General features: G+C 45.0%; 1 protein-coding gene across 3 annotated transcripts in view; it reads left to right on the forward strand.

The window, feature by feature from the left end:
* Window positions 1-27,633, forward strand: part of SLC4A1 (solute carrier family 4 member 1 (Diego blood group)) — a 68,447-nt gene that overhangs the window by 29,287 nt on the left and 11,527 nt on the right. For all 3 annotated transcript variants that reach the window (XM_033917684.1, XM_033917685.1, XM_033917686.1), the window contains 9 exons: window positions 191-401; window positions 2,340-2,537; window positions 6,104-6,252; window positions 8,362-8,556; window positions 15,860-16,018; window positions 18,183-18,272; window positions 18,807-18,973; window positions 22,507-22,760; window positions 23,198-23,367. In XM_033917684.1, coding sequence (XP_033773575.1) covers window positions 191-401; window positions 2,340-2,537; window positions 6,104-6,252; window positions 8,362-8,556; window positions 15,860-16,018; window positions 18,183-18,272; window positions 18,807-18,973; window positions 22,507-22,760; window positions 23,198-23,367 — 1,593 coding nt within the window. The remainder of the gene's footprint in view (window positions 1-190; window positions 402-2,339; window positions 2,538-6,103; window positions 6,253-8,361; window positions 8,557-15,859; window positions 16,019-18,182; window positions 18,273-18,806; window positions 18,974-22,506; window positions 22,761-23,197; window positions 23,368-27,633) is intronic.

The following is a 27,633-nucleotide window of genomic DNA, read 5'->3' on the forward strand; positions in this document are numbered from 1 at the left end:
GTCAGACAACTGGATTCAGTTTTTCAGAATCTTTGAGGTAGTTACCGTATACTGGCTTAATTCCATGTGTTATTGAGATTTGAGTGTCCTTCTGGTTTTTTTTATTTCCATCCCGATTCAAACTAGGCCTTGAACGTCCATTACTCTTTGTGGCATTCTCCTTAATTTCCTCTTTCTTCTGGACTTGCAGGTGTTCCGCATGGAAGCTTACCTGGCAGAAGAACGCCAGGACTTGATCAAGGGAGTGGAGGAGTTTCTAGACTGCAGCATCGTTATCCCCCCTTTTGAGATCCAAAATGAACAGCTTCTGAAGGAATTAGTGCCAGTACAGCAGGCCCTCCTTCGGAAAAGGTACCATGCACCTGAGGAGATCAAAGTGGTCCCAGGGAGCAAGATGACAGGTATGGGGAGGGCACAGTAATGTTGCTTGTCTCATAGGTCTATGTCATCTGTAAACCCCTTCCTGATTCTATGTTTCAGTTCTGTAAACGGTGCTCTTCTGACAGTAGAAGGGATCTGAAAGGAAAAGCCCACAGGCATCTGATAACTGGAAAGGCCAATATGGAAATACTTAAATGAATAAATCAGGGGTGAGGGAAGCTCGTAAAAACAAAAGCATTGACCCTTTCACAACAGGATGTCTCTGGTCCTACTAGACCAAATGTTTATATAGAACAGCATTTTCGAAAGGACATCCAACTCAAACTAGAGACGTCCACTTCAGAACATCACAATTAGATGTCCAACTCACATGTATTTTCAAACAGGATGTTTGAAAATATCCCCATCTTCTAGTGAAATCAATTTTTATTGAACAGAGAAATGAAAACATATCAAAGAAGGTACATGTCTTGCAAAGAATACACAACAATTCCTCCAACTCCCCTCCCCACTCCCAACCCCCTTCCCATTCCCCTCCCCCACCAAAGCCAGCAATCAAAAGTAAGGAACAACAATATAAAGATCAGCAACAGGCAAAAGTTCAACCCTGCGCCACTGGGGAGGCCCAGACAGCATAGTCTAAAATACCTTGCAAACAGAGCCCTGTACTCTGATGAGCCCTGAGAAATAAAAGGCAAGGTCTCCCCCCCACAGCACCCCCCCCCCGTCCCCCCCCAAAAAAAAACCCCCAAAGTCAACAAAACACAACACCATGAACGAAAAACAAACAACCGAAAGTAAAGAGAATCCCCATCTTTTACTAAGGTGTGCTAGCTGATTTACCACACGCTAAATTGGCTACCACGCTTTAGTAAAAGGACCCCTATGTGAGGTAGATGTCCATGTGCTAGAAATTAGCTTTACAAGCCAAAGTGGCCAAACTGTGATTGGGGCAAAACAAGGAACATGGATGTCTGTGTGACAGCAGGGGAACATCCATCCTAAAAAATGGCCACACAGATGTTCATGGGGTAGCCTACAGCTGCTTCATCAGAACAGCTTTCTGTAACCTACTGTAGATGTGCTTGTACCAGGTCTAAGTCCTTCCTTTTAGACATGGACATCGTGGTTGGACATCCTTATTTTGGACCCTCTGTAACCCCTCTTAAAACATGCCCAGACCACACTCCCTTGCTATATAGACGAGCTGAAGTTTTAGATGCCTTTATCTTGCCTTTCTAAAATTGGGATTTGGACAACCATGCAATATGGATGTCTAAACGCCAGTTTTTGGACATCCAAAACAAGAATTGATCTTCAAACATAAGCACCCTAAAGTATTATCTTGAACCTCAGGAAAGGTTGGTTTCTCCAAAGTAGTCCATTGGTTCACTGATCTCTGGTTTCCTATTCCCACTGCCAAAACACAAGAGAATGCAAATTAGATGAACACAGAAAATAAGTTCCCCATCCACCTTTGGAGGCGGTGATCCAACTAGCATAATATAGGGGTAAGTTTGACATTATTTATTTGGGGCAGCCAATCCTATTCCATTATGAAAGCTGGATCCAGCCAGATGATTATTATACTAGGAAAATAAACTTAAGTCTCTGACACGTGTTAGTTCTTCAGTAGGTGAAACGGCTAAATATCTGTGGTCTTGGCTTCACCAGTTCGTTAGGTGAATGATTTCGGGATATACATTTGAGCCTTTCTATATCCAAATGTCTCAGTGTAACTAGCCCAGAAATAGCTAAGGAGAAGAAGAAAAAAAAAAAAAAACCCCAACAAATTTTTAGATTGAATCAGGTTGGGCAGACTAGATGGACCATTCGGGTCTTTATCTGCCGTCATCTACAATGTTATGTTACTATGTTGTACAAAGCACCTAAGCTGCTTGTAGCTTCCTCTTCCTCCCCTCAGCTATTTGCCACCTGTGTTTTTTTGGCCCCAATAGAGCAGAAGCCAAAAGAGGATGATGACCCCTTGAGCAGAACCAGACGACCATTTGGTGGATTGATTCGGGATATCAGACGCCGCTATCCGAAATACCTGAGTGATATCAAGGATGCCTTAAATGCTCAATGCCTGGCTGCCGTCATCTTCATTTACTTTGCCGCTCTGTCCCCCGCCATCACCTTTGGGGGGCTATTGGGTAAGCTGCTGATTCTTCTTGTTTGATAGGATAACTGTCATTGTATAGCTTTGGGGTGACAGATAAAGATGGCAAGAGCCTGCTATTTCTTATTTAATGCAGTATTGCATACCATATGCACGATCTCCAACTTTTCCCTCTGTGAGGGAGTAAGTGGCATGCGGCAGGTGTCCCTAACAATACTCCCTCACTGATGGTGCAATTAAGCCACTTAACGGTAGGTGGCACTAGCCTAAATGAGCCAGAGAGGTGGGACTGAGGCAGGGAGATGGTTAAATGCCCTGAGGAGGCCCTGAGAGAAGTCTCCAGGGGGAACCTGAGCAAGGAACCTTTCAAGGAGTTCCGGCTTGAGGGGAGTTCCAGGGAAGAGGAGCAGCCCTAGCTCAGACCCTTGTGGTAAGAAATCTGTGCATCCAGGGTTTCGACGGTTATGTCATCACAAGTGAGGTAACTGATGACTGCCATGGTAGGCTAATTATCTCTTGGTTATTGGAACTACGGTTATGATAAAGACAGTTCTTACACTTTGAAGAGTATAGCCAAGCTAGGGGCAGGCTTCTGGAATTAGGACTGTGTTTGTGAGACTTTTGGAGGAAACAGGGCTCATTATTCTCCTTATATGTACATAAATGAAAATAGTTTGACTTTCTACCTGGGTGTGTGTATGGGTGCAAGCTTGGAGGGGATATATAAAGAAACTCACTAGCAGGACAGGTGCATTGAAAATGTGGGAGGACAAAAATGAAAGAGGGCAATTTAGAAGAAACCATAGGACTGTGAGACTGCACAATCAGTTTTAGCATCTACCAAAGTCCTAGGCGTTAATAAGAGAGAATCAGTAGACAAATAAATCTCAACTTATTTCAGAGAACATGGAGCTCAGGAGGAGTCCATTTTCACAAATTATTCAAGAACTGTTGTAGCTGGTAGAGAACTGCTGTCACTCAGAGGATGCAATAAGGGGCATTTTAACAATATCTATGATTTATTAAAGCTATTAGCCCATTCTGTGCCTTTTGAAAAGACCTTAATGGATCAAGCCTCCGCTCATACAAATATCTGAAAAATATTAATATGAAAACAAACCTTTTCCAGAAAAGGGTACGCAGTACAACTAGAAGACAACTTGAGAGGCAACATAGGAATAATGTCAGGAAGTACTAGTTCACAGAGAGGGTGGTGGTTACTTGTAACACCCTCCCCATGGGGAATGATAGAGAGAAAAATGGTCATGGAATTCAAGAATGTGTGGGATAAACCCAAAGGATTCTATATGGAAAGAAAATGCAATCAAAATATGGTAACATCTATGTGTATTACACACACACACACACATATATATATATATTTCTTATTAATATTAATGCATACTCAACATGTTCATACTCAGTTGATTACTTGCCTATTTACATTCTATGTTGTTTAAGCCTTTTGTTAATATGATTGATGTTCCAATCAATGTACACCAGGGATCTCAAAGTCCCTCCTTGAGGGCCGCAATCCAGTCAGGTTTTCAGGATTTCCCCAATGAATATGCATTGAAAGCAGTGCATGCACATAGATCTCATGCATATTCACTGGGGAAATCCTGAAAACCCGACTGGATTGCGGCCCTCAAGGAGGGACTTTGAGACCCCTGATGTACACATACATCGTTTTCTATCTTTTGTTGGTCCAGGGTTTGATTTTCTTTTTAAATTTAAATTTCATTTTTTAACAAATAGAATATTTGTATGGTTATGTATTGATGTGTTTTAATTGGCATGTTTTTATAGATATGTATATAAATTACCATTTTTAATTTTTTTTTTTTTTAAGTTTTTTATTTTTTATGTTTTTGTGTGTCAATAATTTCTAGGCTCCTGAGGCATCGCACAAAATGATACAAAGTTTTTGAAACAAACAAGTACACTTGTGTCTTTGAACATCTCCAGTGTGCTCGTCTGTTTATCAAAATATCTTAGCCATGCGTCAGATCCACTAGTTGGAAACAAAGGCTAGTGCTGGCAGACTTTTTTAGTCTGTGTCCCGATTATGCCTATAAAGATCTGATTGGGCAGAAGTGGGCTTCAATAGAAACTCCAGTAGTTGAAAATTAAGCCACCTTTATGGTCTGTGCCCAGAAAATAGCAAGGACAGCTCAAGATCAAGTACACATATAATAATAATAACAGTTTATATACCGCAAGGCCATAAAGTTCTATGCGGTTTACAATACACTTCTCCCTTGGTATTCACGGGGGATAGGGGCAGAGCCGGACCGCGAATAGGGAAAAATCGTGAATATCTTCCCGTCCAGCTCTGACCCACCCCTGCCTCTCTTCCGCCTTCCCCCCTCCGGCATCCTGGCCTTACCTGGTGGTCTAGCAGGCTTTCGGGGCAGGAGCAATCTTCCTATGCTCCTGCCCCGTGCAGATCGCCAATAGGAAATGACTGTCATGAGTTCCCGTAGTCTCTCGAGACTACGACGGGAGCTCACGGCAGCCATTTCCTATTGGCGATCTACACGGGGCAGGAGCGTAGGAAGATCGCTCCTGCCCTGAATGCCCGCTAGACCACCAGGTAAGGCCAGGATGCCGGGGGGGGGGGGGGAGGGGGAAGGCTGGAGAGAGGCGGGGACGTGCTATACTATGAGTGGGGGTTACCCCCCTCCCCCCAAAAAAATTGCAAATATGTGAAATCGCGAGTGTCGAAACCACGAATGGGGAGGGGAAAGTGTAATTAAAAATACAACATATTGAATAAAAATAAAAAAGTTAAAAGCCAATAACTAAAAACCCTAGAAAGATCTGATTATTACATAATAAAATTTATACAGATCAGCTACCTAAGTCCTTCAAGAACAGATATGTTTTTAAATGTCTCCTAAATTCCCCATAAGTATCAGTAAGCAGAAGCAATTGTTCTCGATCTTTGCCCCATAATGCTGCCTGATATGATATCTAGTGGTGTAACGAGGGTGAGAGGCGCCTGGGGCGGGGTTGCTCCTTCCCGCCCTTCTCTCTGCCCCCCCCTGCTCCTTTCCCACTTGCATGCCCCCCCTTTCCCTTCCCCCGCACCTCTAGTTGTTCACAAACACAAGCAACAAGAACTTCAGCCTGCTCCTCGTGACCCCGTTGTCTCTCCTGCTGATGTCACTTCCTGTGCACAGCACCCAGAAGTGATGTTAGTGGGAGAGACGACACAGTCGCAATGAGCACATTAAAGTTGTTGCTCATGGCGGTGAACAACTAGAGGGACGGGGAGGGGAAGGGAAGGGAGTGCACACGAGAGGGAAGAAGTGGGGGCAGAGAGGAGGAGGAGTGCCAGCGCCCCCACCAATATGGCTCCTGGGACAAATGTCCCCCCCAACCTTTACTATACCACTGATCATATCAGTTGCTAGAAATTTTTGTTGTTGGTTATTTTGGATGGACCACACAGGTCTTTATCTGCCCTATCTGCTATGTTACTAATGTATATGTTCAGACCATTAGATGAGAGGTCTTTCGTATCTCTCAGAATGTTCTTAGAATAGTGCTGTATCATTTTTTTCCTAACGGGGTTCCGCTTTGTTTGGCTTCCAGGTGAGAAGACACATAATTGGATGGGAGTTTCGGAGCTACTTGTCTCTACAGCTGTCCAGAGTGTGGTCTTTTGCCTCCTAGGTGCTCAGCCTCTGCTCGTCGTTGGGTTCTCGGGTCCTTTGTTGGTCTTTGAAGAATCCTTTTACGCGGTATGTTTCTGCTCTCAAAGCACGCCACATCTTACACTCCTTAAAATGTTGTAAAATGATGTTCCACATGTAAGCTTGCATCTCTGCAAGAGGAAATGAAACATTTTTCTGCTCTACAGTATACAAATAGGACTTGCCCATTAGTCCATAAGCCATTGTTAATGTGGCTTGGGGAAATCCACTGCTTATTCCTAGGATAAGCAGCATAAAATCTGAACTAAACTAAACTAAACCTTAAGTTTCTATACCGCATCATCTCCACGGAAGTAGAGCTCGGCACGGCTTACAAGAACTTAAAAATGAGAAAGGGTAGGAAAAGGTTTACATAAGTTTATAAATCGAGTGGAAAAGTAAGGGAAAAGAAATTACATGTTAGAGAAGAGCCAGGTTTTTTAGTTGCTTGCGGAATAAATGGAGGGAGCTCAGGTTCCGCAGCGGGATAGTAAGGTCATTCCAGAGACCTGTGATTTTGAAAAGAAGTGATTTTCCCAGTTTACCTGCGTGGAGAATACCATGGGGGAAGGATAGTTTTAATTTATGGGCAGTCCTGGTGGAGTCAGGGCACGAGGAGTTGAAGGAAAGTGGGATTAGGGAAGGAAGGATGCCGTGAATAATCTTAAAAGCCAGGCAAGAGCATTCTCCTTGGGATCTTGCCAGGTACTTGTGACCTGGGTTGGCCACTGTTGGAAACAGGATTCTGGGCTTGATGGACTTTCAGTTTGTCCTAGTATGTTCATCATTGTTGCTCTTTTGAATCATACCAGCAACACTTTGTGGAGCAATTTATCTCCTAGGAACTTGAAGAAAAAGTCCAACCTCTCTAGAAAAGTGCATCCTTGCAGATACTCATTCCATTCATTTCCTTTATTTATATTCTGCCAACTCTTTTCAAGAAGCCCAAAGCAGATTGCAAATCAAATTTTAATAGAAAAGTACATTATACTATATAATACAGCAATTTTAAACCACTAATCCAGATCTAATGTTAAAGTTAGACAAATTGGATCAACAGAGAATAAAATCATCCCAAAGATTCATCCTAAGAATTTATTAAATAAAAGAAGTTGGCTGATAACTGAAGGGTCACTATATACTGGTTTCATGGATTGGCTCTGATTCTACACTGGGAGTTTATTGTTGGGGTCTGCCTTTCCTTGCTGGCAGCTAATTGTATGGGAATATGGGAACCATTGACTAATTACTCTAATGATCAGATATCTTAGCACATGGGTAGTAGACAGGTGGGGATGGGTAGGGAAATGTATATCATATGGAATAGGAATATTGATAAAAAGGGGGGTATTTATTTTATATTACAAGAATATTTGATTGTAAATACAAGTGATATATGAAAATTGTTTGTATTATGTTTTTTTTTTTAGAATTTATTTTTAAATCTATTTTATTAAGCAATAGTAAATACAAAATCAATGACAACCAAGATATGCATTTACATCAAACACCCGCGGAGGACTGGACTCTTATGCCCTCCCCGGACCACCTCACCCCACCCCATAGCAAAGAATCCCCAACCCCCCGCCCTCCCCTCCCCATCCCCCCCCAGATACAAACAACAAATGCTTAGGCAGGGAACAGCAAGAACACATGAAAGCATTGAATCAGAGGTGAAGTCTATTCAAAACATGACTACGACTCTCAGGAGTCAAAATGTTCAAATTTAATTCACTTGTTGTAAGAATTCAAAAATGAATAAATAAAATGTAAAAAAGAAAAATTGTCATTTCTCCATGATTGTTATAGAATGTTTATGCTTATTGACTGCTTAGGGAAGTTCTCCTTCTCTAGTGGATGCTGATCCACTAGAGGAGAACTTTCAAAATTATTGGGGGTGCTTAAGCTTAAGTACGCCTCCCTCGACACAGTCAATGAGTTTGTTCAATATCAGGGGTGCTCAAGCACCCACAGCACCAACAGAGTTGGCTCCTAAGAATGCTGATTCTTAGAGACAGTCTTTCTGTATTGGCTGCTTAATTTTGGACATTCTCGATCCCCCATTGGGATACTGATTATTAGAAACTGCCTTTCCTCATTGGCTGATGATTATTCGAGATTCTCATTCTTAACTGCTGTCTTTTCTTCCCGGCTCAGTTTTGTGAAAGCAATGGGATGGAGTACATTGTGGGAAGGGTTTGGATTGGTTTTTGGCTCCTCTTGATCGTCTTGATCATCGTGGCCGTTGAAGGCAGCTTCCTCGTGCGATACATCTCTCGATTCACCCAGGAAATCTTTGCTTTCCTCATCTCTCTTATCTTCATTTATGAAACCTTCTCCAAGCTAATCAAGGTGAGCTGGTGTAAGAGGGAGTTGAAATGTGCTTTGTGTATGTACATTTAGGGCCGTGTTCTTTAAATGCCGCCTAACTTAATTGGTTTAATTAGCTTTAATCAGTGTGGTAATTGATTGCGCCATTAAAAACCAATAAAAAAAACTTGTTGAAAAAGTAGGTACCAGAAGGCACCTACCAAGGTAGGCGTTGGGATTGCATCTTCAGGAAGCCACCTAATGCCACCGGTGATGGGACAAAATCGCGTGGGACTTCGGCGCGCCGACATTGCAGGGCAGACAATTCAGCGCAAGATCCTAGCACGCTGCCTAAAAAGTTACTTTTAAACAGCTCTGACGGGGGGCTTGGAGGGGAACCCCCCCACTTTACTTCATACTCTTCGCGCTGCCTTGGGGGGGGTGCAAACCCCCCCCCCATTATAGAGAAAACTTAACTTTTTCCTAAAAAATCGGGAAAAAGTTATGTTTCCTCTATAATGGAGGGTTCCAACTCCCCAACCCCCCCCCCCCAATGGCAATGCGAAGAGTATGAAGTAAACTGGGGGGGTTCCCCACTTACACCCCGCATCAGAGCTCTTTAAAAGTAACTTTATAGGCGGCACGCTGGGGTCTTGCGCCAATTTGTCTGTGCTGCAATGTCAGCGCGCCGAAGTCCCGCGTGCGAATAACTATGAACCAATGGCACCTAAGGTCAAAGTAAGCATGATTAGGGGCACCGATGACCTTAGCTGCCGTTAGGTGTGATTCTCTAAAGAAACTATGCATCTCCAGTGTAGGTCAATAAAACCCAGGCCTACATTGCAGACGCCTAAATTTTGTGATAGGCCCCATTAGCTGCGATTCTGTAAATGGCACCTAAGTGTGATTGCCTTGCGACTGGCGCCTTTTTTGTTGATTTAGATGTTGTTTACAGAATCCAGCCCTTGATATGTGTGTGTGTTGCCTTTTTTATTGTTTTAGATCAGTGGTCTCAAACTCGGGGGACCACATGGAGCCTGCCAGGTACTATTTTGAGGCCTTCGGTAGGTTAGCATTGTTCTGGAACGTTCCAAGTTTATCTAAGATTTGATGAATCGCTTAATCAAACTTCAAAGCAATGTACATAGCTTTTGGGGGGGCAAATATACCACATTTAGCCATAAACAAAACTTACACATAAGGAATCTGGCCGGTTTACAATGTTAAGAATTTAAAATGGTTAAAAAAAAATAAAATACGCATAAAAATGGGGGAGATTGAGGCCAGGCCAAGGACAAAATTAAGACAAGTTGGATATGAGAGGCGAAGGGGGAGGAGGGAGATTTTAATTACATTGCGTTTTCTTCATTCCCCGAGGAAAATTTATTAGCAATCCCAACCATATTAACACTAGAAGAAACACTATCTTTTCAGTAGTTGCCCCAACCATCTGGAACTCGGCACCAAATGCACTAAGAGAGAGAACTAATCTTGAGAAATTTAAATCTTTTCTTAAGACATTCCTTTTTAAAGATGCCTTTCAAGTGTAAATGTCCTTTTAAGGATTTAATTTTTTTGTTTTTTTTAATCTTTTATGAGTCCACTTGTATTGGACTTACTTGTTTTTAACCCCACCCTTTTGTTTATACCTTTATTTGTTTAATCATTTTAGTTCTCCTCTTTTTCCCACTCGTACCCGTTTGTCCAGTCGTGTATGTTATTGTTTTGTCTAATCGTGTATGCTTATTTTGTTAAAGTTATGTTAAAATGTATTATCTGTTTTTACCCTATTTTAAAATGTATAACCACCTTGAAATAAATAAGGTGGTATATCAAATTTTGAATGAACTTGAAACTACATTGAGAAAATAAAGATAAAAGGAAGGGACGAGAGAGAGGTTAAAACAGGAGGAAAAAAGGGGGTATCGCTTCCTAAAAGCGGTTCTCCATTTCATGAAGAGATTCACCCAAGGCAGTTTACAATACATTGAATAGTATTAAGTACTCTTAAACATTTTCCCTATCTGTCCTGTTCAGGCTCACAATAAAACTGTGGTACCTGGAACATGGAGGGTTAAGTGACTTGCCCAGAGTCACAGGGAGCAGGCTGGGATTGAACTCACAACCGCAAGGCGCTGAGGCAGCAGCTCTAACTACTAGGCTACCTCCTCCCCCCTCACTATGGGCCTAATATGGGAAAATTACAAAAGTTGTGATTTCCATGTGGTTCTTTAACTCTTCTTCATCTTTTGCCACCCCCCCTCCCCCCAATGCCTTTTTGATCATCGCCATACATTTAAGCTTTCAAATACATAATGTCACGGGGACAAATTTTGCCCCTTCCCCACGGGAACTCATTTTCTCATCCCGTCCCAGCGAGTTCTATTCCTGTCCCTGCCCCATTCCTGCAAGTTCCGTCCTCATCTGCACAAGCCTCAAACACTTTAAAATCATAAGTGTTCGAGATTTGTGTGGTTAAGGCAGAGCCTACAGGGATGGGGCAGGGACAAAACTCATGGGAACGGGACGAGGAAATAGAGTTTCTGCGGGGATGGGGGGGGAAAAAATGTGTCCCCTTGTCATTCTCTACTTTCAAACAAGTTTGCAAAGCTGAGCTATTGTTGGTGGTGGTGTGGCCTAGGAGAGGGGTAGGCAATTCCGATCCTCGAGAGCCAGAGCCAGGTCAGGTTTTCAGGATATCCACAATAAATATGCATGAGATAGATTTGCATCTCAAGGAGGCAGTGCATGCAAATCCATCTCATACATATTCATGGTGGAGATCCTGAAAACCTGACCTGGCTCCGGCTCTCGAGGACCGGAATTGCCTACCCCTGGCCTAGTACATGGTTCACTGAAAGGCATTGTACAGTTTATTAGAGACTCCAATCCATTCCTTGGTTATCTGTTAGAGCTTAGAAATTATCCCATTTGTTTATCTTAATATAATAAAAGCCTAAGCCGCGCATGCGCACTCCCATCGCGTGTTCCGTTTTCCGTGCAGTGTAGGGCACCGCAGATAGGAGTGCGCATGCGCGCGAAACACTCTCTCCCCCCCCCTCCGAGGCAGATGTAGGCCGCGGTGGCTGTCGGCAGCCCGAGGTGGATGTCGGCCGCCGCGGCTGTCGGTGGCTGCAGGCCACGGCGGCCGAACACGGACGGCATTTCAAAATAGGGTATAGAGAGGAAGAGGGCACACTGACTACCTGAGGGTAAGAAAGGGTAGATGCTGAATGGGGGGATGGAAAAGGAGATGTTGGCTACCGTGGGGGGATGGGAGAAAGGGGAGAGCTAGCTACCTTCTAGCACCCGTTAATGTAACGGGCTAAACAACTAGTTTACTTGAATTAATTAACCGCCTTTATGAAGAGTTTCACCCAAGGCAGTGTACAGCAGGTACATAAAACTGACAATTTTGTTAATAGCATAACCATAGTATAATGACCATAAACATAAATAAAATCAATAAGATAGATGTAGAAATGGTAGATTGAATCCTAGCCACATAAAACAGTATCGGTAGAACAGTAGAACAATTACATAACAGACATGTGAAAAATATCAGTACAATACAAATGATCCCATTATAGATAGAACAATCAAATAACATAGATATAATATCCCCCCATCAACGGCAACACGCCTCCCCCCCCCCCCCAACATCAATGGCAACGCAGCCGGCTCTGCTCCAGGAAGGTCCTGCGATAATTGCAGCTTCCGACTCTGCCTCCGGAAGAAGTAAGTGATGTCAGAGGGGGATGGACCAGTAGACGCAGTCATCGCGGGACCTTGCAGCAATTACCGGTCCATCCCCTCCGACGTTACTTACTTCTTCCGGAGGCAGAGTTGGCAGCTGCAGTCATCGCGGGACCTTGCATAGCATTTGTTTGGAGGGAGAGAGAAAGAAGCATGGAATGGTGGTGGAGAGAGAGAAAGGGGGCAGGGTGGTATGGAAAGCTGATGAGGCAGCATGGTATGGAAGGGTGGTGGAGGGAGAGAAAGGGGGCAGGGTGGTATGGAAAGCTGATGAGGCAGCATGGTATGGAAGGGTGGTGGAGGGAGAGAAAGGGGGCAGGGTGGTATGGAAAGCTGATGAGGCAGCATGGTATGGAAGGGTGGTGGAGGGAGAGAAAGGGGGCAGGGTGGTATGGAAAGCTGATGAGGCAGCATGGTATGGAAGGGTGGTGGAGGGAGAGAAAGGGGGCAAGGTGGTATGGAAAGCTGATGAGGCAGCATGGTATGGAAGGGTGGTGGAGGGAGAGAAAGGGGGCAGATGCTGATGGAATTGGTATGCAAGAAAAGGGGAGAGAAATACTGGGGGAAAAATACTGGATGGAATTGGGTTGAAGGGAAAGAAAGGAGGTAGATCCTGTTTGGGGAACGCTGGCTGCAGATGGGGTGGTGGACGGTGACGTCATGTTTAACTTAGCAACATAGTAAATGATGGCAGATAAAGACCTGAACGGTCCATCCACTCTGCCCATAAGTTATACCCATTAATAAATACACGATTAGATTAACTTGTCTCTTCTTTGATATTTCTGGGCCGTAGACTATAAAGTCTGGTATTGTCCTAGGTTCCAAATGCTGAAGTTGCTGCCCACGCTCACTCCAGCCTTTCCAACCATCCCGTTTGTTTGCAGGATATCTACCGTAAAGTCTGGCCAGTAACATTGCAAACTTCGCGGCTCAGCTCTGCCTCAATGGGCTGGGAGTTTTGCAATCCACATCATAGGTGTGTATTGCTTGGATCAGTGCAAAGTTTTCGCCTTTTTCTGTTTCCTGTTTCTACCTCATCGGCTCCAGTGCACCTCCCTTCCCTGTGGTAAAGCAGCTCAAGATCTCTAGGGGGTTTAACCACTTGTCTTGTTGTTTTGTTGCAAATGAACATACATGGAGTGGAACGTACTAGAGGAGTTGCAGATTTGGTTCTTTATACATACATATGGGTTAAAGTTGGATGACAGAGTGAGGCAGTTGAGAGGAGTTGCAAACTTGGTTATTAATATAGACTTATGTTTCGGATAGTATTACTGCTTTACGTATGGAAAGGGCTCAGAGTTAAAGTCCTGGGTAAGTAGGTGGGAAGGGAAGGATGGGGGGATTTGTTCAGAGATGTTTGGGGCTCGCATAGAACTAAAACTACACTGGCACTGGCATGGTAATCTTTGTTGTTTGTTTTGAATTTTATAATGAAAGAAAAAAGAAATACAAATGGACATAAAGAAGTAAATAAGAAAACAGGTAAATGAACGGGACAGGATTGGGGGCAGGGCTAGGGCGCCCAGTGTGTGCCTAGGGGTCCTCGAAAAATTAATCTTGCCCTGAGCGCAGGGCCCAGACGTGATGTCAGAAAGAGGCGACACCGTCGCAGGCGGCAAGTTCGTAATGCTGGTCGTGCAGGAAAAATGAAAGAGGTACGAGGGAAGGGAAGGAAAGGGGTGCACGGGGGGGGGGAGCGGTTGGGAAGGAGAGGGTGGAGAGGAGGACCACCCCTCCCCTCACCCCCTCTTACTACACCAGTGCTAATACCCTCATACATTTCTTACCTACATTCGGGATTTACTTTAATAGTTGATGGATGCCATTAACACGCTATCCGGCTGCATCAGAAACAGCATTTTACTGGCATCAGCCCACTAATAAAGATGACCAGTTTGAACATGAAGGCAGAGCGCATTGTCAATTTCAAGGCAGGGCTGGTTAAACCATTAGGCAAACTAGGCAGCTCCACAAATGCCAAGAAACAAAACCTCCCGTCCTCTGGTAAATGGCTTTTGGACTGTGCCCTCCTTACGTATGTGTGCATGCACAAAATACATACAGTCCAAAAAAAAAACAACAACAAGGCAAATAACCCCACGACAATTATATAAGAACATAAGAAACGCCTTCACCGGATCAGACCTTAGGTCCATCTAGTCCTGCGACCCGCACAAGCGGAGGCCAAGCTAGGTGCTCCCTGATGGAGACCTTGATTACCCGTATCCCTCAATGTGATTTGCAAGAAGGTGTGCATCCAACTTGCGCTTGAATCCCAGAATGGTGGTCTCCCTCACAACCTCCTCCGGGACAGCATTCCAAGCGTCCACCACTCGATGTGCGAAACAGAACTTCCTGACATTTGTCCTGGACCTGCCGCCCCTCAGTTTCAGTCCATGACTTCTTGTTCGTGTCACAATACAGCAAAGAAAAAGTCGGGAAGTTTATTAAATGCATAAAAGATAATCAGTTCATTTTTCATATCCTTCCAGACCCAACACGGTCTGTGTTTCAGCTTCAAAAAGGGAAGCCTGCTTCAGGGGTGTAGATGTGAATCTAAAAAATACATATACCATTTTCACAGATAAAGCCAAAGAAATTGTATACATACATAACCTTAAGGAATGATAATAAACAACTGAAAAAGGTTATGAATATAATTAGAGCTTATAATCCGTTTTGTGATTGAAAGACTCGTTTGTTAGACCTGCATATTTTTGTGTATATGTTGTATCTGTATTAGTTTTTTATATATATTTTTAATAAATTGATTGTCCCTAAAGTTGGTTGACTGTCTCCCTTCCCCACTCCTTTTTTGCTTTACATTTTTGCCCATGGGGTTCTGTTTCTTCTGTGTTGTGGAATATACAGCAGACCCTCAATATTTGCGGGGATTAGGGGCAGAGCCGGCCCGCGAATATTGAAATATCGCGGATAACTTTCAGGGCCGTCTCTGACCCGCCCATGCGTCCCGTACCTTCCCCAGACATTACCTGGTGGTCTAGCAGCGACGCCGGCAGGATCGATCGTCCTACACTCCTGCCCTGTGCAGAGCCGTCATCAAAATGGCTGCCACGAGTTCCCGTTGTAGTCTTGAGATGGGGCAGGAGTTGTAGTCTCCTGTAAGGGGCAGGAGTGTAGAACGATCGATTCTGCCCCACGTCGCCGGTAGACCACCAGGTAAGGTCTGGGGAAGGTCCGGGATGCAGCTTTTCTAAAAAAAAAAAAATTGCGAATAACTGAATCCGTGGGTTCTGAAACCACGGATTCGGAGGGGGTACTGTACTCCTTTTTCTGGCGCCATATGGTAACCCTATATTTAAAGGATGTCAATTCTGTATTTTTACAAGTTCATGCTGGGCAGAGTGACTGGGATGACCATCGTTAAGTTTATTTATGAAAATATCAGGGAGGAGGGACACTTCAAGTCTGAAGGTTACTTGAATGGGCTAAGGGTGCCTGACACTCTTGCGCTGGTCCTGCCCATTGGTTCCCTCAGCGTGCTTCGTTGATCTTTTGCTCTTCCTCTCTCCCTGAGTTTGTCTATCTATTTTCATCAGTCTTTTGTCATTTCCTGATACAGATCTTCCAGCAACATCCACTTCAGAAACAATACAACGTGACAGCCACGCAGGCCCCGCAGCCGAACACGGCGCTGCTTTCGCTCGTCCTGATGGCCGGGACGTTCTTCATTGCTTTCTTCTTGCGCAAGTTCAAAAACAGCAGCTTTTTCCCGGGGAAGGTCAGTATGGTGGCAACCTAAGTCATTCTCTCTCTCTCTCCCTCCCTCCCTCCTTCTCTTAAAAGACAATCTAGAAACCAAATTTGGATCTGACTCTTCTTCTTTCTGAGGCCTTCTCCGCCTCTCCCTCCAAGTGTGATTTTTTTCCTTCTGATATAGTCTGTTTGTTGTGCTAACCATATATAGCCTCCATTGTTGACTCCCGCTTTGGTATAAATAAATAAATTCCATCTCCTTCTGTTCTGACAAAGAATGTTATGGCTATATAAGAACTCCTAGAGGTTTCAAAGAGGAGAGACGTGCACAGAGTCTTTTATAGGTATGCACATGTTACTGAGAGAGTTATGCATATCCATTGCTGTCCTGACAGTGATTCTGGAGTGGTGGTTGTGGCGGTGGTGGGGAGCTGGACCTCAGCGTTTCCTCCTGATCTCTTGTGTGCCAGTTGAGTTGGAACCGGAGTTGAGATCGGGTGCTATAGTAGGGTTACCATATGTCTGGATTTCCCCAGGCATATCCTCTTTTTAAGAGGACTGTCCAGGTGTCCAGGCGGTTTTTGTTCGGGTTTAGGAGCAACTGGAGGGCATCCACTCATGCGTTCACACTTGAGACGCCATCATGTTGCATCCGCGCAGGCTCAGAGATGCCTCCAGACACGGCCACGAGCTCACGGAAGGAGAGGAGAAGAGGTTTGTGGGAGGGCGGGGCTGAACAGGGTGGGGCTGGGGGGCGGAGCCAAACAAATATGGTAACCCTAGCTATGAGGCGTCCTTCACAACTACTCCAGGATCCCCACCTCTCCATTTTATATCTACCTTCAACAAACGTAGGCTGGTCATTGGGGTGCCAGGGCTCCTTCTGGAATCCTGAGCCCTGCAATCTATTTACTTGGTGTCACTTTCAAGCAATAATATGACTCCCTCCTCCCAGAGACTTTGAATATTGTGCTGACATCATTTCCAGCATCAGTCCAGCCCAGGGAGCGGAAGGCCTCAACTTCCCCATGGCAATGCATGTGATCCATTGGGTAGGCCTGCAGTGAGTATAACACGTATACACACTGGGATTCTACCAGGGTTACCATATTTTTAACCTAAAAAAAAGAAGACACATGGCCCCATCCCCTACCCCACCCCAGCTCTGCCGTTGCCCTGCCCCTGACCCAGCCCCCAGATGCTAGTTTGGCAGAGCCAGCTTACAAGGAGTCCAGTGGTTCTCCCCCTCATACCACCTCGCACTGCAATTGTGTTTTCTGTGGGCTGCCGGCAGCTCAGCGACGTGAGACTGCTGGCCATAGCCTGCCCTGGAAGTCGCCTCTCTGCAGGTCCCACCTCTGTAGGAACAGGAAGTCACTGCAAAGAGGTGGCTTCGGGGTAGAGAATGACGGGGGGGACAAATTTGTCCCCGTCCCCACAGGAACTCAATTTCCCCATCCCGTCCCCATGAGTTTTGTCGCTGTCCCTGCCCCTGCCCTATTCTTGTAAACTCTGCCTTGACCGCACAGACCTTGAACACTTGTGATTTTAAATTGTTTGAGGCTTGTGCAGATGAGGACAGAGCTTGCAGGAATGGGGCAGGGACAGCAAAAGATCTTGCAGGGACGGGACAAGAAAATGTGTTCCCACAGGGATGGGGAAAAATTTGTTCCCGTGCCATTCTCTACTTCTGGGGCAGGCCAACGGCAGGAGACCCACGTCGCTGAGCTGCCGGCAACCCAAAGAAAATAGAATTGCAGCGCCGAGGAGGTAAGAAGGGGGAGAGCCACTGGATCCTTTGTAAGCTGGCCCTTCCAAACCCAGACAGACTCCACAATTTTAAAAAGAACGTGTCCGGGTTACCCAAATGTATGGTAACCCTAGATCCTTCACATACACCCTAGAATGAACTGTAGCAATGATACTGTTACGTATGCACTGAATATTAGAATATTCTCCTTAAATGACAGAGTGGAAGGTAGATGATTGATGATTGGAATCATTTAGCACCATGAGGACAGTAGAATTTAAGCGCACTTCCGATAGGTACAGAGAGGTGATGGTAAAGGCGAGGCAAGGAAGGGACCAAAGATTGTGCTGGGGCATGAGGAAGACTGGGTAAGCCAAAGGGTCCTGATCTGCCAATGACTTCCATATTGCTGTGTGACATTGCTGTTCTTCACCTGCAGATTCGCCGTGTGATTGGGGACTTTGGTGTTCCAATAGCCATTTTTATTATGGTTATATCCGATTTCTTTATCACCGATACCTACACCCAGGTGAGTCCCTTAGGAAGCACTTTCCGCTTGAAGATTAGTACCTTTATCCCAGGGATCTCAAAGTCCCTCCTTGAGGGCCGCAATCCAGTCGGGTTTTCAGGATTTCCCCAATGAATCTGCATGAGATCTATTTGCATGCACTGCTTTCAATGCATATTCATTGGGGAAATCCTGAAAACCCGACTGGATTGTGGCCCTCAAGGAGGGACTTTGCGATCCCTGCTTTATCCTATCATTGTGTGTTGCCACTGAGCAATTCCTCTGTGGGAACTGCTTAAAAGCATATAAAAGGTTTGCTGAGTGCATCATAACTTCAAACTGCTACAAGTGGTAGAATAGAGAGCTTGACTTCCTTCCCAAAACTGATTGATATGACAAGTGGGTTTGGATGCCTTTGCAAATTGCCACCAGGAAACTGGAATGGAGAAGGCTAACGGTAGAGCAGGGAAAGGAAGCTAGTGGGAATTCTGGCTGAGGTAGAAGAGCCGGACCGAGGTGGAAGGCCGCACAATTAACTTCTTCACTCTTTCCCAGAAACTGAGCGTTCCTAAAGGCTTGGATGTGTCCAACTCCAGTCTCCGGGGCTGGTTTATCCCTCCCTTCGGGGTTGCTACTGATTTTCCCATCTGGATGATGTTTGCCACGGTTGTCCCTGCATTGCTTGTCTTCATCCTCATCTTCATGGAGTCACAGATCACAACGTAAGAAAGGATCTTCTCTTTGTCTTGCTGGTGGGTCCCTCACCAAAGGGGGAACGAGAGAGGGAGGAAGAGAGAAAATAGAATCAGGTGCTCCTGAATGATGGGACTTAGGCCCTGATTCTATAAATGCTGCCAGTGGCATAGCGAGGGTAGGAGGTGCCCTCCTTCCGTGCCAATCCCCCCTGTGTCCTCCTCTCCACTCTCCCCACTCCTTCCGTACCCCCATGCCACACTCGCACCCTCCCTTTCCATCCCATACCATACCAACTACTCTGGCCTGCTGCTCACGCTGGGCCCCAAGACACAGAAGTGATTTCAAAGGCAGCCAGGCTGGTGCGAGCAGCAAGATAGAATAGTTCCTTGCGCTGGCGAAGATTTTAAAGAGTTATGTGTGGTGGGGAAAGGGGGGGAATGAGCGTGGGGGAGCGGAGAGGTGCCAGCACTCCCCCACCAAGGTACCCAGGGAGGCGTCAAGGAGTATTGCGCTAAGCATGATTATATTAAAAGTTAGGCACGCTTTATAGAATCACGCTCAGTGATGCCTAAGTGAGCTTAGGCTTTGCTAGGCATCCTAACATTAGTTAGATGCTCCCTATTTAAGCCAGAGTTTTCTTAGCCTAAATACCAGTGCCTACATAAAGTATCTAATGGTGCCCAAGTCCAAAACAGGCATGAACAGGGAAAACACACCTATGATCTGCCTCAACCACGCCTATAACTTGATGTAGACAACTTAGACTTTGAGGTAGGTGCCTTAGACTAGGCATGTACCATCCAATTAAGTCAATTATGAGTTGCTAATTTTCAATTATCAGCACCAATTTATCATATTAATCAATTAAGTTAATCCACTGTCCTGAGTATATTAGAACCAAAGCAGGAATCTGGTGCCATGAGCCTTCAGTCACAGCGACCCAGGAATTTTTTTCTCAGTTGTTATATCCCCCCCCCCCCCCCCCGGTGTAGTTTTAGTTACTTGAGTCCATTCATTGCAATCAACAGTTGTCTGACTGGGCCTATGTGCTCAAACCGCTTCTGGAACCTTCAATCACAAACCAAAATTCTAACCACTAGGTGTCACCATTGCATGGTGCAATGACTTCCTGCCTAGCAGGATCTGTGAACAAACCCTAGGGAGCAGAAAGGAAGCAGTAAGAATAAATGGAGCAAGTCTGGCATGCTTAATAGGCTTATCAGACTCACAAATGGCTATAGACAGCTGGATCTTGGTGCTTGGCTTGTCCACATTTTGTGATCGGCATTTTCCATAGTTGGTGTATTTTTTGCCTAAGGGTTAGAAGCACTAAAGTCAGCGAAAGTTGCTAAATCTGTTTTCACAGCTGTAGCGACGATCACTGTTGCCAACCCGAAGCACAAAACGGCCCACCGTGTGTTTTTCCCCTCGATCGCCCATTTTCCGATCCAGCCGTGTAAATAAGCTAAAACCCCATGCAAAATAGCCAAGCGATTGATGCACTAACTTCATAAGGGGTTTTAGTGATCGCAAAAACCAATTTGTCTAGACCTGTCGATAACTGGGTTACCCAGAAAACCAAGCGCTGATCACCTCATAAGCTATCCAACCCACAACAAATAGTCATCAATCAAAAAATAAGGGGTATTTCAGATAATTCAAACAGTATTTCTATAAAAATTCCTTGCACATTCGTGTCACAATTTTATTTATAACTAATTGTGTTGTTTGTATTCTTATTTAAATTAACACCATTAATATGGTGCCCCACTATAATACCAAATTCTTCCACATGAGAAATAACCTAGGAGGTTGAAGTATCATAGAGATGCTGTAGTTCTCAGTACATGGGATCTCTTATAACATGTATGTTATTTCAATCCTCAACCTGGATAAGTGCGATGTAATCATTTACTTCAAACCTCCTTCCCACCCTTTAAACTACACTTTATTTGTGTTTTTATCTAAATTAAGGTTAAATCTTTATAATATTTTTTTTATGTACTTTAATAAATTATTTAATTTTATTGTTGTATTAAAAACTAAAATCAAATAACCAGGCCACAACTACACATAGACTGATTATAACTGACAAAAACTAACAGCTCTTATTGTACTTATTTCCAAAAGTCATTGAAAAAGAACAGCAACACTTATCTTAGTGGCTCTTTGCCAGTGCCAACGTTGGTAAATTATCAATTGTACATGCAAAATATCTGTCCCATTAAAAAATGGAAAAAAGTCCTCCACTGCCGATGATGGCCCTCCCCAATGACTGCTAATAAACGCAGCCCCCCTCCAGCCAGGCACCTCCGTACCGCTCCCCCCAAACAAAAAAAAAATGGCAGGAGGGGATGCCCCCCCCCCCGAACCTCCCCCATATCTTTTTAAAACATTGGAAGAGGGAAACCTGCTCTCAGGCTCCTGCTGTGGGCCCACCTGTCTAATTGCCTTCCCGGTCTGTCATGTGATGTATGGGGAGAAGCCAAAGGCCCTGACTGGTTCATACACCTAAGGCACCTCCCAAAGGGTGGGGTCTTAGGCATCTGAGTCAGTCAAGCCTTAGGCACCTCCCTCTGTATCCAGGATCCTGAGGGAGGAGCCTAAAGCCCTGATTGATCAATTCAATCCTGGATACAGAGGGAGATACCTAAGGCCTGATTGACTCAGACGCCTAAGGTCCAACCCCTTGGGAGGGGCCTTAGGCATCTGCACCAATCAGAGCCTTTGGCCCCTCCCTGTGCATCACATGATGCACTGGGGAGGGGAAGACCTGTCATTTAGACAGGCGGGTCTGAAGCAGAAGCCAGAGAGCAGGCTTCCTACTTCCAACGTTTTAAGGTACTGGGGAGTTTCAGTGTGGGGGGGCCATCCAGTGGCAGGAGGAAGTGGACATCCCTCCTGCTATTGTGGGGGGCTTGGGGGTGCAGTAGCTCCAGGGTGCCTGGTGCAGGCGGGGTCATGGCACGGGGGTGTTCTGCATGGCAGGAGGGATTGGGCATCCCTCCTGCCATTTTGGATGGTTTGGGGGAGACAGTGGTTGGGGGGTGCCTGGCGACGGTGGGGGGGCTTTTTTCTTTTTTTTATGGGACAGATTGTGCATGCTTCCCCTGTCACTGCTGTTAGGGCTCTGCGCATAAGCGATTGATTGGTTGCATGTGCATGCAAATGATTTGCACGGAGGAGCAAATCATTTGCATGCAAATTTGATAGCGCATTGATTGCTGCTGGAGAATCAGCCAACAGCTATTGAGTGGGTATCTTTAGTGCATCTAGCCCTAAGTGTATTATCTCAGCTTGTTTTATGTGTTACCGTATATATTTTATGGATTGGCTTGGTTTGCAATATTGTATTTTTCTGCTAGCTGTACATTAGTTTAAATGGTTTGCAAAGGGAAGCAGTAGAGAAGACTTTTAAATAGAGAAAGAATCAACACAAGAATCAAAACTTGCTTCCTAAGCTGGTGGGTTCTGCTGATAAGGAGCTGAAGATACTGAGAAGGATGACTTATACCAGCTCCAGATTTCGGCTAACTTTTCATCGCTCTCTCTTTTCTAGACTGATTGTGAGCAAGCCAGAAAGAAAGCTTGTAAAGGGCTCTGGTTTCCACCTGGACCTCTTGTTGATTGTTGGCATGGGGGGTATATGCGCCCTCTTTGGGATGCCCTGGCTCAGTGCCACCACAGTAAGGACAGTCACCCATGTCAACGCCCTGACTGTGATGAGTAAACCCAGTAGCCCAGGGGAAAAAGTCCAGATTCAACATGTCATAGAGCAGAGGATTAGCGGGCTTCTGGTGGGCATCCTTGTAGGTAAGTCTTTAAAAAGAAATATTTACTTAATCAATCTTAAATGATTGTGGAAATAGCCAGAGGTAATGTTGGCACTGTGGCAGATAATATGGTCCTAAATGGAGGTCAGTTTGTGAAAAGCTAGTTACCTGGGAGAACATTAATTTACCCAAGGAAGAGGGCTGTCTGAACATTGCCCACTCAATCTGGCAGGGCATGCAATTCCACCATACAGGTACTTTTAGTTGGATTAAGGGGAGGTGTTTGGACAATATGAAGAAACAGCATGTGTGCGGATTAAATTTTCAAATGTACATATGCTATTTCCCAGCAAAGTGTAGGTGTAGGCGTTTTCAAAGGGAAAGTAAGCATGGATGGGCTGTTTTGAAAAGGCCCACCTTGATCAGGAACAGCTTTTAGAGTGAATGACTCAGATCTCTAAACCTCCCCCCCCCCAGGTCTCTCCATCCTGATGGAACCTATTCTGAAGCTCATTCCTCTGGCAGTGCTCTTTGGAATCTTCCTTTACATGGGTGTGACCTCTCTGAATGGAATCCAGCTGTACGATCGAATGCTACTCCTGCTTAAGCCACCCAAGTACCATCCTGATGTGCCATATGTGAAGAGGGTAAGAAAATACTTTTTTTTTTTTTAGTGGATTTCACTATAATCTCTGCTGAAGCATCTTCAAACAATATGAGCACAGAAATGGCCCAATAATCATATACAAATGTACATTTTCAAGACATTTAAATATACTTGTATACTGTAAATATAAGTTGTCTTTTTAATCACGGTCTTACTGTATGTCTTCAGACTATTGTGGGGGAAACTTGCCTTTTAGTCCAGGGGATGGTAATATGTAAGAAAGAACAAAAGAGTTGCCATACTGGAACAGACAGAGCTGAGATTGTGATGTCATAAGGCCTCATTCCACCAGCGCCTAAGAGCCAAACTCATCAGTGATGTCATAATGGCTTCATTATCCTATTCTTGGCTCACATAAGAACATAAGAATTGCTATACTGGGACAGACCAAAGGTCCATCAAGCCCAATATCCTTTTTCCAACAGTGGCCAATCCAGATCCCAAGTACCTGGCAGAAACCCAAAGAGTAGCAACATTCCAGAGCTGAGATTGTGATGTCATAAGGCCTCATTCCACCAATGCCTAAGAGCCAAACTCATCAGTGATGTCACAATGGCTTGATTGTCCTATGTTTGGCTCACATCAAAATTGCCCTACTAGGACAGATTGAAGGTCCTTCAAGCCCAGTATCCTGTTTCCAACAGTGGCCAACACAGAAACATGATTGCAGATAAAGGCCAAATGGCCCATCTATCTGCCCATCTGCAGTAACCATTATCTCTTTCTCTCTCTGAGAGATCCCAGGTACCTATCCCTGGCCCTTTTGAATTCAGACACAGTCTCTGTTTCTACTACCTCTTCTGGGAGACTGTTCCTTGCATTTACCACCCTTTCTATAAAAATGTATTTCTTTAGATTACTCTGGAACCTATTACCTCTTAACTTCATTCTATACCCTTTCATTGTAGAGTTTCCATTCAAATTAAAGAGACTCAACTCATGTGCAGATAAAGACCATATGCCCTATATAGTCTGTCTATCCATACCATCTAATAGCCCTTCCTCTTTCTTAGGGATCCTATGTACTTATCCCCAGCTTTCAGATATTTATTTTATTAAGCTTGTGGAATCGCATCAAAGCAGTTTACTAACTATAGGTACGGGAAGATGGTCATTTCAATCAAAGTCAAGAGAGGAAAAAAACAGCATTTACCTTCACCACCTCCACCGGGAAGCTGTTTCATGCGTTCACCACTCTTTCCGTACTTGGAGAGGCCTCCCAGGAAAGGGACTTGGGAGTTCTGATCGACAAATCGATGAATCCGTTCACGCAATGTGCGGCAGCGGCAAAAAGGGCGAACAGAATGCTAAGAATGATAAAGAAGGGGATCACGAACAGATCTGAGAAGGTTATCATGCTGCTGTACCGGGCCATGGTGCGCCCTCACCTGGAGTACTGCGTACAGCACTTGTCGCCATACATGAAGAAGGACAAGGTACTAGTTGAAAGGGTCCAGAGAAGAGCGACTAATATGGTAAAGGGGCTGGAGGAATTGCTGTACAGTGAGAGATTAGAGAAACTGGGCCTCTTCTCCCTCGAACAGAGGAGATTGAGAGGGGACATGATCGAAACATTCAAGGTATCTAAGGGGATAGACTTAGTAGATAAGGACAGGTTGTTCACCCTCTCCAAGGTAGGGAGAACGAGAAAGCACTCTCTAAAGTTGAAAGGGGATAGATTCCATACAAACATAAGGAAGTTCTTCTTCACCCAGAGAGTGGTTGAAAACTGGAACACTTTTCCGGAGTCTGTCACAGGGGAAAACACCCTCCAGGGATTCAAGACAAAGTTAGACAAGTTCCTGATGAACAAGGACGTACGCTGATAGGGCTAGTCTCAGTTAGGGTGCTGGTCTTTGACCGGAGGGCCGCCGTGTGAGCGGACTGCTGGGCATGATGGACCACTGGTCTGATCCAGCAGTGGCACTTCTTATGTTCTTATGTTCCGTGAAAAGGTATATTTTGAAGTTAGTTCCGAGTCTATCCCTTTTCACCTTCACCCTCTGTCCCCTTATTCTAGACTTTCCTTTCAATTGAAAGAGACTTGCCTCATGCGCATTTATGCTACATACTGTAGGAATGAGTGAGATAGGGATAGGGGTGAGATGAGTTGTGACAGTTATTATGCACCGTATGCCTGGAACAAACTGCCCGAATCCCTATGGCATGCTCCATCGCTGGCATTGTTCATGTCCAAGTTAAAAGCCCACCTCATCGAGAGTGCTTTCAACTCCTAACTCCTCTCACCTCGGGTTCTGCATCCCCAACCCTATATGTCATGTCTGTCTGTCCAAGTTAGATTGTAAGCTCTTCTGAGCAGGGACCAGCTACTAAATATCAAAATGTACATCGCTGCGTACGCCTTTCAGCACTATATAAACGATAAAAAGTAGTAGTAATAGTCATTTCTATGGCTGGTCCGCAGTTGTGGAACTCCTTACCAGGAACCCTGAGACTGTGTCATAATGTGGGACAGTTTAGGAAGTTGTTAACACATTTTTTTGTTCCAGCATTTTTGATTGCATGATAATAATGGAGAAATTTGTGGGAACTGGTATGAGAAATAAATGTTATTGTGTTGTGTTTTTTGTTTTAATTTATTATGTATGCTATTGTGTGGTGCTCCCCTTAGATTATAGGCAGAATAAAAATTTTTAAATGAATAAATATATATCTCCCCTCACTCACCTTTCCTTCAAAGTATACATCTTGACATCACATGTCCCTGCCTCATATAGGTACCTGCACTCAGTAGCATAGTGAGAGAGGTTGGCGCCCAGGATCGTGCCAAGTACCCCCCTCCTCTTCCTTGCTTATTGGGTGACCCCCTACTCTTTCCTGCCACTTAAGTGCCCTCCCCCCCCCGCCACATGCCTCTTGAAATGTTCACTGGTGTGAGCAGCATCTTCCACCCGCTGCTCACACCAGCCTCGGCTCTCTTCTGATGTCACATCCTGGTCCCCAGGAAGTCATGTCAGAACGGCGCCAAGGCCAGTGCGAGCAGCAAATGGAAGATGCTGCTCGTGCCGGAAAACATTTTAAAAGGTACACCCCCCCCATGGAGGGAGAAGAAGCACTGGCGCCTCCTGCAAAGACGGCACCCAGGGTGTTCCGCCTCCCCACCCCTCCCTTACTACGCCTCTATCTGCACTTATGCAAGATCTATGGCTGGTATAACTGGGGGCACATAAATGTTAAGTTTGTTGATACCTGCTTACATTAATATTCTATAATGGAATCTGCATGTCCACATTCCATTATAGAATCAGCTCACACTTTGCATCCTTGGGGGAACCTACATGGAGGCACTCAGTTATAGAGTTGCTCCCTTTAGTGCAAAGGGCTATTTCTTCACTGTTGACTCATTGACTGCCTGTGGATTATGATATGTGTTCATTGACTCTATTAATCTGGGTAAAAGTGTGGAACACAAGCTCATAACACTCCCCACCTTCTACAAATTGCAAAGAGCAGGGCTAACAGGTACCAAAGTATATTAGGATAGGAGATAAGAACTGGACTAGAATCTCCAGAAGTTACCAAATGGGCACTTCACCAGTACATCCAGGTCTTTCAGTGGGCTTGAGAGACCGCAAGGGTTAGGATTCGGAGCTTGGCAGAAATTGATGTAGCTCTTTGAACTCCTCATAAGTATGAGACAAAGAAAGGTTTCTTCATGAAACAGCACCAAAATTGTTCAGTTCTGAAGCGGCTCTTAAGACATCTGCTCCTCCCAGAGGGAAGCCTCAGGCAGTGTGGGCTGTGTATCCTGCAACCTCTGTTTAAGATACTTTAGAGCACTGTTCTTCAATCGCCGGTCCGCGGACTGGTGTCGGTCCGCAGAAAATTTCTACCGGTCCGCGCAGGGCCGGCGAGATCTACGAATTAAATTTCCTGTCGGGCATCTCTTCCCCTTTCCCTTCCAGGGCCTGCGTTAGGATCGGCTGCGGTACTGCTACAAACGGACGGCGAAAAGAAAGACAGAAGCCGCGGGACTTTTCCTCTTGCCTGCATCGCTATAGGCTCTGCCCATCTTGATCCCGCCCCCCTCTGAAGTGACTTCCTGTTTTTGAGGGGCAGGATTGAGACCGGCAGAACTTGTAGCGAATAACAATACAGGCAAGAGGAAAGGTCCCGCAACTTCTGTCTTCATTCTAGCCATCTGATTAAGCGGGACCACAAATGAATGTAGGGTAGGTTTTGTCTTTGTTATTGCTGCCAAATTTAGCAGGACCAGGGTCGAAGG

This window comes from Geotrypetes seraphini, chromosome 13 (genome assembly GCF_902459505.1).
Source record: "Geotrypetes seraphini chromosome 13, aGeoSer1.1, whole genome shotgun sequence".
Lineage (NCBI taxonomy): Eukaryota > Metazoa > Chordata > Amphibia > Gymnophiona > Dermophiidae > Geotrypetes > Geotrypetes seraphini.